Here is a 14,383-nt window from a genome sequence, read left to right on the forward strand (position 1 = left end):
TGACTAACGGAGGTTAACACCGTTAGTCATTAAGGTTAATAATGCCACGTGGCAGCTTGTGATTTGTTCCCTTCTAAATAATTTAATTTTAAAATAATTATTTAATTAATTATTGAAAAAATAAAAAAAAAAGAAAAAAAAAACCTACCACCACCAACGTTCCCCCAGCGAGCCACCACCAACGACACCCCCTGTCAGCCACCACCAACGAACCCCCTCGCCGGTGCGGAATCCGACCAGGACCTCCGCCGACGCTCCTCCTCTTCCCCTGAACTGTCGTGCCTCCCTCGAAAACCCCATTGAATCACCTCAAAAACCCCCTACCTCACTCGAAAAACCGTCCCCTACACACGGGCCGACGTCGAAACCCCCCTCCCCCGCGTCGGCGAACGAATTCACCTTGTCCCGATGCCATCTCCACCCCATTGAACCACCACGTATGCCGAAACCCTAAAACCAAAATCTAGGGTTTCGATTTTGGTGTTTTGGGGTTTCGTGGTGGTGGTTTCGGCAAGTTTCGTGGTGAAGGTTAGAGGGGTTAATCGGGGATGGGATGGAGGTTTTCGGCCGTTTTGCGAAGGTTAGAGGGGTTAATCGAGGCCGGGATGGAGGTTTTCGGTGATTTGCGAAGGTTAGAGGGGTTTTTCGAGGCTGGCTGGTGTTTTAAGGGTGGTGGTTATGGTGGTTTCGGGGGTAGGATTTGGGTCAAGGGGTGATTTCGAAGTAGGACTTAGATCGGCGGGGTGGTTGTTTGTATTGGGGGGTTCCGGCCGGCCGATTTCGAGGGTTTAGGGTGGCGGCCGGCCAGTTTTAGGTGGGCCTAGGGTAAGGGTTAGGGTTTCGCGGTGGCTTGGGGGGTTGGGGGTGGGTGGTGGGTTTTTTTCATTTTTTTTTTTTACATATTTTTGTTTTTGTTTTAACTTTTTTTTATTTGGACCAATTATTGAGTGCCACGTGGCATTATTAACCTTAATGACTAACGGTGTTAACCTACGTTGGTCATTAATGGCATGTTGTGACATTTCCATAAAACTGAAGGTTATATGGTGTATTAGAAACTTTTTGGTGGTATATGGTGAATTAAGCTTAAACTTAGTAGTATTTGGTGAAAAATCCGTAAAAAAAAGTGGTTTTACCGGTTTCAGGTCCAGACCTGAAATTTCCGGGTTTTACCCAGACCGGACCTGAAACCCGGAATCCTTGAATTTCAAGAACCGGGACCGGACCTGAATCTACAGGTCCGGATCAGGTCCGGTCCCAACAGGTCCGGTTCAGGTCGGTTTTCAGGTCCGGGCCAGTTTTTGTACACCCCTAGCCACCAACATAAAAAAGTAAGACCCTGTTTTTTGAGCTTTTAAGCAAAGCATAAAATATCATATTTCAGCATAGCATAGCAGGTGTCGGCACATTATTAATACGATTATTAATGCGCAATACAACAGAACCGATCAATCCAAAACCGACCATTACAACTCGAGTCTAAATTACAACATTAAAATCAACTTTCCATATTTTACACGGATATATCACGATTTTGCACGGATACAGTTTAGTATTTTTTTTTTTTTTGAAACACGGATACAGTTTAGTATAGACATACCGTACAGTACATAATTACATGGAGTAATAAAAAACTGATGAACGTAAACCTATCTGTCCTCAGTTTCCCGCTCTCTCTCCCGGTTTCCCAATTCCCATTGTAGCGCGCTGAACGCTCTCCATTGAGGCGACTTCTGCAATCTTTATCCTCCATTGAAGCAGCTTTTGAGGTAAACTGTTGTTTTCTTTTGTATTAATTGATTATCAATTTCACAATCTAGGGTTTATTGTTAATTTTATGTTCAGTATACTCAATTTAGGGTTATTCTAAATTCAATTTTCATAACAACCGATTTTGTTGCTAGAGAAGAAAATTATGAGATTATTCGACCCTAATTTGTTGGTTGAATCAACTTTTTGTCTTTAATGTTAGGACGGAACTATGAAATTGGACCTTTTCGACCAAAAATTTTATGATTTTTCGAGCCTAAATTGTTAATTGAATCAAGTTTAGTTGCTAATTTGTTGCAGAAACTTTAATGCTAGAATGGAATTATGATATTGGACCTTATCTCACCGGGCTCGGGCAGCCGCCCCTCCTGCCATGGCTCAGGGACGAGCCTGGTTTTAGTTGAATTTTGTTTTTATGGGGAGTTTTGTTAAATAGACTTATTTTAATGGAATTAGGGAACTTGTTTTGAGCGGGTTTGGAGGAAGTATTAGATCTAGAGCTTCTAAACGACTTATTGTTCATGTTTTTTTGTAATCATGGTTGGAGAATCTTGCTTGACTATGAGGTTTGAGAGAAGAACTTGTGTTAAATTGCTGGTTAATAAACTTATTAGTGATGTAGACATTTACTTATTGTAGTAGCTATATAAATCAGTTGTTCAATGATGCTTGTAAGTTGTAATCCAGGGAATTATGAAGCTATTTCATTGTTAAAATGATACCCTTCAATGTTTGTTAAATACCCTTCATCTTTGATAGTAGATAGTATTTGATGTTAAGTGTTGTGATACATCTATTTCTAGGTGAACCCATTTTTGGTAAAGATATTGGCTAACCTCATGTGTAGCTCATTTAGGTTGATTCTAATTGTGGAGTATAGATTAAATTTTGCTAATATAGATGTGGAAAATGCTAGGCCGAATTGGAAGTTAGATTTTGGGTTAATTTGTTTTGGTAGAAAAGTGGAAAATTTGGGATTGTTTTATTCTGGTGTTTATGATACGGAAACCAGGGGACAACTCCAAACCCATCCCGAAAAAGAAATTCGGTTTAGATTCAGTAGTTTTAATGTTCTGGTCCAGAAAACGGTATAGAGGAAAATTCAATTAATCCAAATCTCCTCTATCTTCTTAGCTACTATTTGAAAGGAAGCTTCTAAGAAAAACATTAGCTCTACCAAATTCTTAATCTAGACCCTAGATTAATATGAAAAAAGTTGAGAATCAATAGCGTAATAAGTGGAACATATAGCAAAATAATGAATGCCAAGTTGTTTAGTCGAGACTAAAGAGTAAGTCAAGTGTAGGCCATGAGCCATTGTCAGCGGTGAAAGCAAAGAAGCAGCCAATCCAGGGCCAGGTTGTGAGGTGACACAATATAATATAGAAATTTAGAATAGTCCTATGTCTCTTGTTTATTGGCCTAATTTTGCATCCGACCTCTCTTTGCAGAGTTTTTGAATTGTAATTTCACCTGCTAGTGGTCTATTGGTCTTACAACTTGTCCAGTTGTCTCTTGAGACTTGAGTCATATACGTTCAAAGTTGGCCCTTGTGTGTTTCACCTTGTTTTTTTTCTACCTTTTTCATTTCCATGACGATTTTTAATCCCGTCACAGCCTTCCCCATGATTGCCAAAATATAAGCATGCAAAGCTCTTAAGTGATTTTATTACATCTCCAAAATACATGTTTTGTCTTCACATGATTGCCAACGTAGTACTTTAACCATTAATATTTTTAATTATCATTAAGTTAATATTAGTATAAGTTATTGAAATATGTTAAAATGATTTTTTTTAAAGATATCAAAATGAATCTTTTTTTTTTTTTTTGCTTTTTTTTTTTTTGAAAGATATTAAAATGATCTAATTATATCTTTTATGTATATTTTAAGCGTAAATCACTGATGATAACCTTATATATATATATATATATATATATATATTAGGAGTTTAACTGTGTTGGGCTGAAATATTACCTTTTATTTCCTTTGAATTCATTTAGGAATTCATGCTTTCTAATGCATAACGTTATCTATTAATATCTTTCATTATTTACAAGTAAAAATTATACAAAAAAAATTATTTTGAAAATATCTATTTAAGACTAATCTAAGAGGATTTCAAATGACTTAAGGTTTCTCTTAAATAATGATCACCAAAGATAGTTAAAGTATATTTGTGAGTAGTGCAAAAAATAGAAGTGTTGCAATTAAATAAAAATGGAAGAATAAATTTTCATGTAATGGATATTGTTGTTCTTAGATGTGCATTCAAAACTGTTAAAAACATAGAGAACAATCTTTTAGGAACAAAAGGGGTACATTTCTGGTTTTATTGTTCGTTACCACATCGGAAATGACCAAGTTTACATTAGAGCATGTAAGTGTTAGTGTGTGACTCTAGAAACCTCAGAGATAAGCTGCTCTTGCAGATTGATGCTAATAATTTTGCAATAATCATGTGCGGTTTTTTTAGAGCTTTGTTATATCATAAACTAAGAATATAAAGTAAATTTACTGTTACCTTGGTGTCCTCTGTCCTGCATTTCTCATTAACTTTCAATATGCAAATTATCGATATGCAAATTATCTCAAGTTTTGGGTAGGAGTAAAACTTTCGATATGCAAATTATCTGCCCTTTTCTAATGTGATCCTTTTTTAACCTTTCTTAGTTCATAAGATATTTATATTGTAAACTAAGAATATAAAGTAAGTTTACTGTTACCTTGGTGTCCTGCATTTCTCATTAACTTTCAATATGCAAATTATCGCAAGTTTTGGGTAGGAGTAAAACTTTCGATATGCAAATTATCAGCCCTTTTCTAATGTGATCCTTTTTTAACCTTTCTTAGTGCATAAGATATTTATATTGTAAACTAAGAATATAAAGTAAGTTTACTGTTACCTTGGTGTCCTGCATTTCTCATTTACTTTCGATATGCTAATTATCGCAAGTTTTGGGTAGGAGTAAAACTAGTATTGAATTAGGAATACAGCTTTTTCCTAATTTTATGTGCTGTGAGTCATATGTGATCTTTCTTATCATATGCTGTAATAACTCATGCAAAAAGGGGGTATTGGTGAATCTTTTCTTTCCTTGCTTTGTTTTTTTGGTACATGGCTTGGTTACATAGCATACTTTGGAGGCGAGGAATTTCTATTAAGTCCCATCATTAGCGGGCTTTGTTTCTCTTAATCTAGTTATTGGTCTTGTTTTCATATTTCTCTTTTTTTCCTAATGCATTGCAATTTTTAAAGCATAATATGTGACTAAAAATCCTTGAAGTTAGGATGACAAATGTTCTTTTTTTTACATGATCTTGAGATTAGTATTGCAGTTAACCACTCCAGTACACGATTTGAAAATTTCTATTGGACAACCAACAAGTGTATGATACAACCAAAGATTTTTTTTTTTTGGTTCATTTACGGAGCTCCACATTTAGGTTGTATTGTAGTTATTCTTCTATTATTTATAGAATTTTTTTTGTATTTTAATGCCTGCTCTTTATTAGGCTGCTATTTGACAACCTATATTGAAGATTAGCCTTTTACTTAATTGCTGAAATTGTAGAAACAGAGCAAGAAAATTTTTGGGCATTGAAACATACAGTTCTCTTTGTTAGAGCTTCTGTCTATCAAGGGAAATGCTGATATATAACACATAATTACGTAGAGTATGTAATCTTTAGCTTTATTCCTTTGTTTAATTGAATCACTTGCATATCATGACTCTTTTCTAGCATACTTTTGATTTGCAACTTATGTCTATGTTTATGTTTGTGAACCTAGGAAGGAAGTTTAGCATTGCTGCATGATTATCTTGGAAGGATGGATGCAAAAATAGATCAGACTGTGGAACTTGTAGACGTACATAATGTTTCTAATAATGACATCTCAGGGGTAGACTTGGGTTCTGCTCCTACACAAGTTGGAGATAGAGAATTTGAACAACCACCTTTACCGCTCAATTCATTTGTTGAAGGTGTAGGTCAGCAGCTTGAATATGAACCTGGCTTTTTGGTGCCTGAGAACCTGGAATATAGACCAACTAATGTTTTTCATGTTGCTGACACAAACATTGAGGATTTTCAGAAAGTGCAAGAACAAGCTGCCTATAATGAAGTTGAATCACCGGAGGAACAAGAAGTAAACAAGGAGTTAATTTCTAATTCGGCAAAGCCTTGGAGCAAGGAAGAAAAGAGTGCCAAAGGATCATATCCAAAATCTGGAAGTTTGATGATGGATCACCATGTTAGCTATCAGCTACCACCTGATCATGAAGGTAAGTTTGCAGTGTATGATTTGGTTTGGGGCAAGGTGAAGAGCCATCCTTGGTGGCCTGGGCAAATATTTTATCCTTCTGATTCCTCAGAAAAGGCTATGAAATATTTTAAAAAGGATTGTTATTTGGTGGCATATTTTGGAGATCGGACATTTGCATGGAATGAAGCATCAGTATTAAGGCCATTCAGAAACCATTTCTCCCAAGCAGAAAGGCAAAACAATTCAGAAGCATTCCAAAATGCTGTGAGCTGTGCTTTGGAAGAGGTTGCAAGAAGGGTGGAATTGGGGCTGGCCTGTTCTTGTGTATCTGAAGAGGCCTACGGCAAGATCAAATATCAAATGGTTGAAAACTCTGGGATAAAGGAAGAGTCGAGTAAGAGGGAAGGAGCTGATAGATCGACAGATGCAGATTCTTTTCAACCTGATAAATTTACTGAATATGTAAGATCACTAGCACTTTTTCCAACAAGTGGCGTCGAACGGCTTGAGCTTGTAATAGCAAAATCTCAGCTATTAGCTTTTAATAGACTTAGAGGTTATGTTGCTTTACCTGACTTCCAGTATTATGAGGGGTTGGTGGAACGTGATGCTGGTACATGTCCTGGAAATCAGGGGATGTCTATTGAGAATAAACATGTAGATTCAAAGACCAGAGTCAATGCTAAGACAGGCCCTCGTAAACGGAAACACAATTTGAAAGCTGTTGTGTACCAAAGTAGAAAAGAGAAAGGCGTGACTGAATTAGTTGGTAAGCCGATGTATGACCTTGATGATGAATTTGATTCACCTGAGGAAGATGATATCGTTTTGGCCTCCCCTACTGCTGGTGCTGGGAGAAACCCTGGATCCTTTGAAGATGATTTCGCAGCTCCTCAGAACACAAAAACTGTTTCTGTGGCCAAGGTTTCACATACAGCATCTCCAAATCCCCAGCAATCCTTTAAAGTTGGTGATTGTATTCGCAGAGTTGCTAGCCAGCTGACTGGATCATCAAGAACCATCAAAGGTTGCAGCGAGAAAAGCAATGACAAGCATTCAGATGTTGCTGATGAAATTTTGGAACCTCCTAACGACACTCTGACTGAAAGCACTGCGAAGCAAAGCTCTTTGGTTGAATTGCTCTCACAGCTTCACTTATCTGCACGTGATCCCATGAAAGGATACAGCTTCTTTAATGACATTATCAGTTTTTTCTCCGAATTTAGAAAAGTAGCTGTCACAACTCAGAGGAAAAGATTGCGCAAAGGGTCTAGCAGAAAAAAGAAGACATCTGCTCCAGTTGTTGGGTCCCCTGAGACTTTTGAATTTGATGACAGAAATGACTCCTATTGGACGGATATGGTTGTCCAAGATAGTGCTGAAGCTAAACCTGCTCGACGTAGTCGCAAGAGAAAGGATAAACAGGTTATTTTTGGTGATCATGAGAAGCCCCTTCAACGGAATCCTAGGAAGCATGCCAGGAAACAGTTACATCATAGTAATCATGTATCAACTCCTATAGTATCAACTGAGGACGAGAAGCAGCTGGACCTGCCAGCAGAGCTCAGGTTGAACTTTGGTGAGATGGGTTCTGTACCTTCAGAAGTGAATTTGAACAAAATGTTCAGGCGTTTTGGGCCTCTGAAGGAATCTGAGACAGAAATAGATGTGCAAAGTAGTCGTGCTAGAGTGGTATTTAAGAAGCGTTCAGATGCTGAAGTTGCTTATAGTAGTGCTGCAACGTATAACATTTTTGGGTCAACTCCAGTCAATTACCAGCTTAACTATACACCTTTTGCTTCCTTTAGAAGTACACCCCTTGCATTGACTAATGGAATAGAGAATACAACTTGATGTCCTGTGAGTTCCATTCCACCAGGTAGAGATTCAGTATGAGCTCTACCCCTCTGGCTTCCCCTCTAAAAAAATGTTGAGGTAGGAAAAAATTGTTTTTTATTTTTTAGATTTACATTGTCATTTGGTGCTCTTCACATAATTAATTTTTTGCAGTGTTCCTGGGAAGTCAGGTCCATGCTAGTTGGTGGTTGGTGCTTTGCAGACTGACAATTTGAAACTGATGAACAGAAGGATTGCTGATTAAGAAGGTAACCTGGCTTTCATCTGGTTAACGGTATTACTCTTCCTATTGTCTCTGCTCTCTTGTAATTTCAATGATTGGGTGGGTTTTCTTGTTTCCTTGCCTTCAAGTTCAATGCTTAAGCACATCATGACAATCCCAGTGAGGACATCGTTGCATCTAACAAATTATTTGATTTTTCGACCATTTGGGTGGTTGAATGAATGTATATAAGTCTAGAAGATAGTTAGGATCTAATCAACTCAATACAACACATTTAGTAGCTAGCTACTGCAGTGTCATTTCATGAAATCACTCGCTTGTTTGTCTTGCCCCCAAAAAAACTTTTCTACGAATCAACTCACTGTAGGTTATGTAGCGATTGTCTCAAGGGCAACTTCTTATTTCCCAGAAAGTACTACAATAATGTTGTTGGAACCGTACTGTATGAGTATACATTGCTGGCCTGAATGTACGTCCCCAATTCTTGTGGCCTCTTACTTTCCTAGTCCAAATTGTGGATCGTTGGAAGCAGAATGATGAACAAACTGCCATCCTGGAGTACCTCAGTTTTCTATTGAGGATATATCCTTGGTAAGTACTACTTGAGACTGTTACAATCTCAGTTAGTTCTCTACTCTTTGCAATCCCTTGAAATGAACTCAACGTCAACATCCCAGTGCCATCTTTGAACATATACATACCATCTTGTTATGTTGTCCATGTTGTTTTCTCTTATTTCGGGTCGTGTTATTCAAGACCTCTTGACATCCCTTTGTCAAAGCATACATATCCCATTATTGAATATACACATACCATATGAAACCCTCTCGGGCACATATTCCATATAGGTCATGCCCATGTATTGGATCATTCTGTTAAATGCAAGTATGGTAGATATGTAGTATATATAAATATATATAGCACGTTTTTTGCATCCACGGTCTACTAGTTGCTTCACTAGCTATCTATTACTCATATCATATAGTCAGTACTACGTAACAAGCACTACTATATGGTACTGTACTGTTTTGTGTTACGTTTTATCACTTTGGATCTATTGGACCAAATTTTCACTTTAAAAAGCAAAGCACCTAAATTCTCCATTAGAGAATTCGTTTTCTGTTAGTTTTGTTTAATACTAGTATATAACCCACCAAAACCCTGAGCTAATCACAGTAAAGCCTAGGCTAGACCCTTACTCACCTTGCTTTTCTCAATATATATATATAAAAGAACCGCCAATATGGCCGATAACTCAAATTAATTGGGACAATTCCCTCAAAAACATAAAAATAAATGGGACAATGGGTATAGAGTAATTGGTGTAGAGGATAATTGGTAGAGAGTAATTTGTGGAACTTATGTTTGGTAAGCAATTCCATGAATTTGTGGACTCATTTGTTAATATAGAGTAATGGAGATGGAGTGTGGTTTATACTCCGTATATAATAGTGCTATCTCAAAATGAATGGTTTATACTTTATACTCCATAGACCATACTTCGTATATAATAGTACTATCTCAAATTGAACTAGTTACTAGTGGTGCTTAACTTATTTGAACGTGTGAAACTTGTTATGGAGTAGAACTTGTGTTATTAATTGAATTTGGGTAGCCTTATTTTTAAGCCGCCTAAAATTGCTTTGAACATATTCCGAATTTCTTTTTAATTTATTTATCTGAATTCAATAATTATTGTGGTTTTGTGTGAATTTATTTTCCTAAAAAAAATCCTTTGGATAAAAGAAGTTTTGTTTTTTTGTAATAATGAAGTGATGTAAATGTACTAGTAGTTCAATTTCAAATGGGTAATGTTTAAATTTTTTTATTTTATTTTTTTTTTATTTTTTTGAAATAAATGGGTACTGTATGTCTGTATCAATTTACAACACTTGAGCAATTTCAGCTTGTCTTATTTTTTTTTATAATTATTTTTTAGGAAAATTTCAGCTTGTCTTATTGTCTTTAACTGGTCAAATACTAATTCAGAGGCTGTTTAATTCTTACTAAGTTCAATGTATGGCACGTTCACGGTTCACATAAATTAGACAGAATCCCATACCAATAAGACTAACAATCATAAAATCCCAACTCTTTGTAATTCTCCATTGAAAAAAAAAAAAAGAAAAAATAGTGATGTAAATTGTTTAAAAAATTATACTCTAAATGGATATTATTCAAATACAAACAGACATATTAATTAACAGAATATAAAGATTGCATCTTTAACAAATTATCGCAGAATATGAAATTACTCTGTAGTTTTTACATCGATTTTGTTAGATTTGTTCTGCACTTAAAGTTGCCTAGTGACTTACTCCTTTCGTTCCTTTATTAGAAGTCTATTTCTCTTTAAAAAGAAATATAAGAAATAGGCTTCTAGCTTCTAATAACAAGACGGAGGGAATATTTGTTTTTTCTGTCATATGTTATAACATTGTATTAGAATTCCTTTTATCTCATCATGTATTCAACACCATATTAATCTAAAACACCCTCTTAGAGATCTCATATCCTCTATTCTAGTACTGTAAAAAAAAAAAATACAGAATTTCCATGGCTGCTATTGTTTGATAAGCTTCACATCTCTTTTGTGATTGATGAATAATAACAACCCCTAACTACATCCGTGCGCATACACACACAATCCCACAACACTTTCACGACGACGCTTGCGCGCACACATGCACTTCCATTCTCGTCTACACCACCTGCGTTGTCTATACCCACTTTAGTGATATCTCCATTGTTCATACGCTACTATCCTTGTTGCAACTTTATTACAAACCTTGCTACAATATTGCCGAACTTTATTTCTAACCTTGCTTCAATTCATGCCCGATATCTTCCGATTGAGATCACTTACCATGTTATAGTTTACTTCATTTTGATTGATATCTCTTTGATGCAAATAAAAAGAAATAGAGGTAGCAACAAAGACCATAATTTATTTTATTAAGGTAGGGAGATTGATGCTACTCGTAATTAAATCTCAACCTTTATTGTTTTTTTAGTATAGTATATGTAGGCCAGACACTTTATAATGAAATAAACTAGTTTTTGGGCCTGGGCGATGCCCCAGATTATTACATGGAGCTAATCAATAATATATGTTGTAATTTATGATTCAACTTTCTTCTAATTAAATTGTTGTTCATATTGTCATTTGTTACATATTAATATTTTGTATTCAAAAGATCACATAAAAAATCACATAGTTTGGTGGTAAGACAATTAGTTCTAGAATTAAAGGTTGAACTATTTTTTTATTATTATAAGTGTATGACATGTAATGAAAACAAATGAAAGGGAGAGCCACATGGCGTTATGAGGTGGATGTTGTTAGAAACGTCTTTTAATATATTAAAACTAGTTTTTGGGCCTGGACGATGCCCCATATTATTACATGAAACTAACTGATCATTAATATGCATTGTAATTTATGATTTAATTTTCTTTGAATGGATATATATATATATATATATATATATATATATATATATATATATATATATATATATATATATATATATATATATATATATATATATATATATATATATATGTTTGATAATTAACTTAGATGGTTAAATAGTCAATTTTACTTTAAGTGGTCATGTTTGTGAACTGACGTGGCGTCATGAATTGTTTGTGAAGTGATGTGGCGTAATTTGGAAGAGTATACGTGGTACATGGACGTTTTTATAAACATCTTTTAATATATTAGTATAAAAAAATAGGTAAGGTATAATCACCTTTAAATACTTGTATGAAGTAGACTTATAGTTGGCAAGATTCAACCTTACGAGTTGTGGTCTCAATATTATATGATAAATCACAAATCTTGCTTAGTACAAAAGACCATAACTATCATATGGAGTTTGAAATTTGGTTATTAAGTGAGTAATTAGCAAAGGTAATTAGGTATTGGGACAGTTGCAAGAGAAATTGTCTCTAGTATAGTAATAAGTAGAGTAGAAAAGATGTGGAAAAGGTACATAAATCCCCTATAATTGGGACCCATGATTACCAATAAGAATGTTGCCACATGTTTGACAAAGGAAAAGAGGAAAAACATATGAGTGAATGACTTGTACCTATACCTATGATAATTACTTTTTATAGAAAGCCAAAAGCTGGATGAAATAATGACCAAAAGTCATTGGGTAAAATTTATGAAAAGCCTTGAAAAGAAATATGGGGCCATTAACAGGCAATTTACATTAAAGGCTGTTACTCAGTAATGCTGGATTTAATACAGCTGGTTTGCTTCATTTACATTATTGTTGGACCCGTCGGGTGGAATAGTACGGATTTTTCACATTTGATACCCCTCCATGTATGTACAAATAGTACTCATTACAATCAACAACCCAAGACATGACTCGTGCTATATAGAGTATATTACTTCTTCCGTATTTAAATAAGTGTTATACTTACGGAGTATTAAATAGACTCGTATATTTATAAGTGTTACACATTTTTGTTTGACAGAAAGTTATACTACCTCCGTTCTTATTATGTGCAACAAAAGAATATTTAATGTCTCACAAATAATACTCTTTTGTTGCACATAATATGAAACGGAGGTAGTATTTTAATATTATATCATTCTCTTCTTATGGGCCTACCCAAATCTATTACAGTATTACTTTTTTTTTTAATTACTCCGTATTATTTATTTCTTCTTATATTCATTATTTTTTAATAAAATATTAACTCTATTATCTTTCTTTTACAATTTTTTAATACTCCAATTATGCATTACTCCACTTACCTTTTGTTTTTATTTAAATTAATTAAATTGTTTAAAATCATATACCGATTAAAGTATAACACTTATTAAAACACGGAGAGAGTATATACATCATTGTCACACATATGCCTATGTGGTGCATGAGACGCATGGCGATGCCATATATGTATACATATGCATATAGGTATGTATACATATGCATATACGTGCATATGAACAATATGATAATCAATATTGTTTGCTAAAATCATGTTGAATTGAATTAACTGTAAGGCTAATAACAGAGATTAATTGAGATTGTTACACAAAATTGAACAACACATGCCACCATATTTTGTACTTCGTAGAAGACTTGGAAACAAATACACAATAGGTTGTTTCTTAGAGTGCCAAGAAATGAGATTTTCTCGTCAAAATATCAATTACAGAGTTTTTTTTTTTTAATTAAAAAATACATTGAATTTGATCATACATTCATGATGCGCATGATCAAGAAATAAATAGTTAATAGTCCATAAAAAAAAAAAATCCAGTTTCTGCTGTATTGTGGGCTACAAATTGTCACTCCAAAATCAAGAAAAGCCCATACTTTACAGCCTTGTTGAGGAAATAGTATTTACAATGGAAATACAGAAACATTAAAAATAAACGCCCACCGTGGGGCTCGAACCCACGACCACAAGGTTAAGAGCCTTGCGCTCTACCAACTGAGCTAGACGGGCTTGTTGTACATTTTCTGACTAATATTTTATATTATAAACTACTGTATAAAACACTTTGGAAAAAGCAGCATATATTTAGGGGGAATAAATATTCCAAGTGAAATCTTATACTGTAAAGTGTAAATAATAAAAATGTTAACCTTTAGAAAATAAAAAATAATAATGTTTGTTTTAACTAAATCAATCCAAAACTCCAATTAACCCATTAATTTATAAAGAATCACTTCAAACTGTCATCATACATTCAAAATTATTCAGTAACTACCTTAATCCAACAATTCTTGAAAAAACAAAAAAGGTCATATGTATATGATACAATATCTTGTACATTTGCACTGAATTACGAATACCTTCTAATACCAAAAAAAAAGGGGTATTCCATATAACAACATATGGATGATTTTCTTGTGAGAGAAAATAAGGCATAAACAGAGTTGGAGAGTTTTTTTCGTTTCTTAACAATAAACTAAAATTATCATTGAAAAGGGTTGACATAAGAAGAATTTCAGAGGGTAGTTTTAAACTTTTAATATGCCTAAGATAGACCAGGCCTAGTTGGGCGTGCAATGTAGTATAACTGTATAAGTAAATAATACTACTACGAGTACTAAATTAAGTAGAAATCTAATCTAATCTGTGGATCATGTGGACTATAAGAGGCCCATTTTACCTCGAACATGTAAATTTTCCCATTTAGAAGTCCACTAGATTTAATCCATTTAAAGCATAAATAATGCAAAAATCCACACCTTATGTATAAATTGAAGCCCAACTTTATCACTGTTTG

At 34.6% G+C, this 14,383-nt stretch overlaps 1 protein-coding gene and 1 non-coding gene across 5 annotated transcripts; one reads left to right on the plus strand and one right to left on the minus strand.

The window, feature by feature from the left end:
- The first annotated feature begins 1,598 nt into the window (after positions 1 to 1,598).
- On the plus strand, positions 1,599 to 8,406 carry LOC145582867 (PWWP domain-containing protein 5-like). Of its 4 annotated transcripts, none has more exons than XR_014099968.1 (3): positions 1,599 to 1,769; positions 5,565 to 7,973; positions 8,049 to 8,406. XR_014099968.1 is itself a non-coding variant. In XM_081639899.1 (3 exons), exon 2 carries the CDS (start codon positions 5,604 to 5,606, stop codon positions 7,890 to 7,892), a length of 2,289 nt encoding a protein of 762 aa, XP_081496025.1. In that variant the 5' UTR covers positions 1,599 to 1,769; positions 5,565 to 5,603; the 3' UTR covers positions 7,893 to 7,917; positions 8,049 to 8,406. The 4 variants fall into 4 exon arrangements, 3 of the variants coding, with proteins under 3 accessions (XP_081496025.1, XP_081496045.1, XP_081496035.1); XM_081639899.1 differs by having other exon boundaries at positions 5,565 to 7,917; XM_081639919.1 differs by having other exon boundaries at positions 5,565 to 7,917; positions 8,066 to 8,406.
- Positions 8,407 to 13,523: 5,117 nt separating this feature from the next.
- Positions 13,524 to 13,596, minus strand: TRNAK-CUU (transfer RNA lysine (anticodon CUU)). Its single transcript has one exon. It is a non-coding gene; the product is annotated as a tRNA-Lys (tRNA).
- Positions 13,597 to 14,383: the final 787 nt, after the last annotated feature.

The sequence above is a fragment of the Chenopodium album genome, chromosome 2 (genome assembly GCF_948465745.1).
Source record: "Chenopodium album chromosome 2, dcCheAlbu1.1, whole genome shotgun sequence".
NCBI lineage: Eukaryota > Viridiplantae > Streptophyta > Magnoliopsida > Caryophyllales > Amaranthaceae > Chenopodium > Chenopodium album.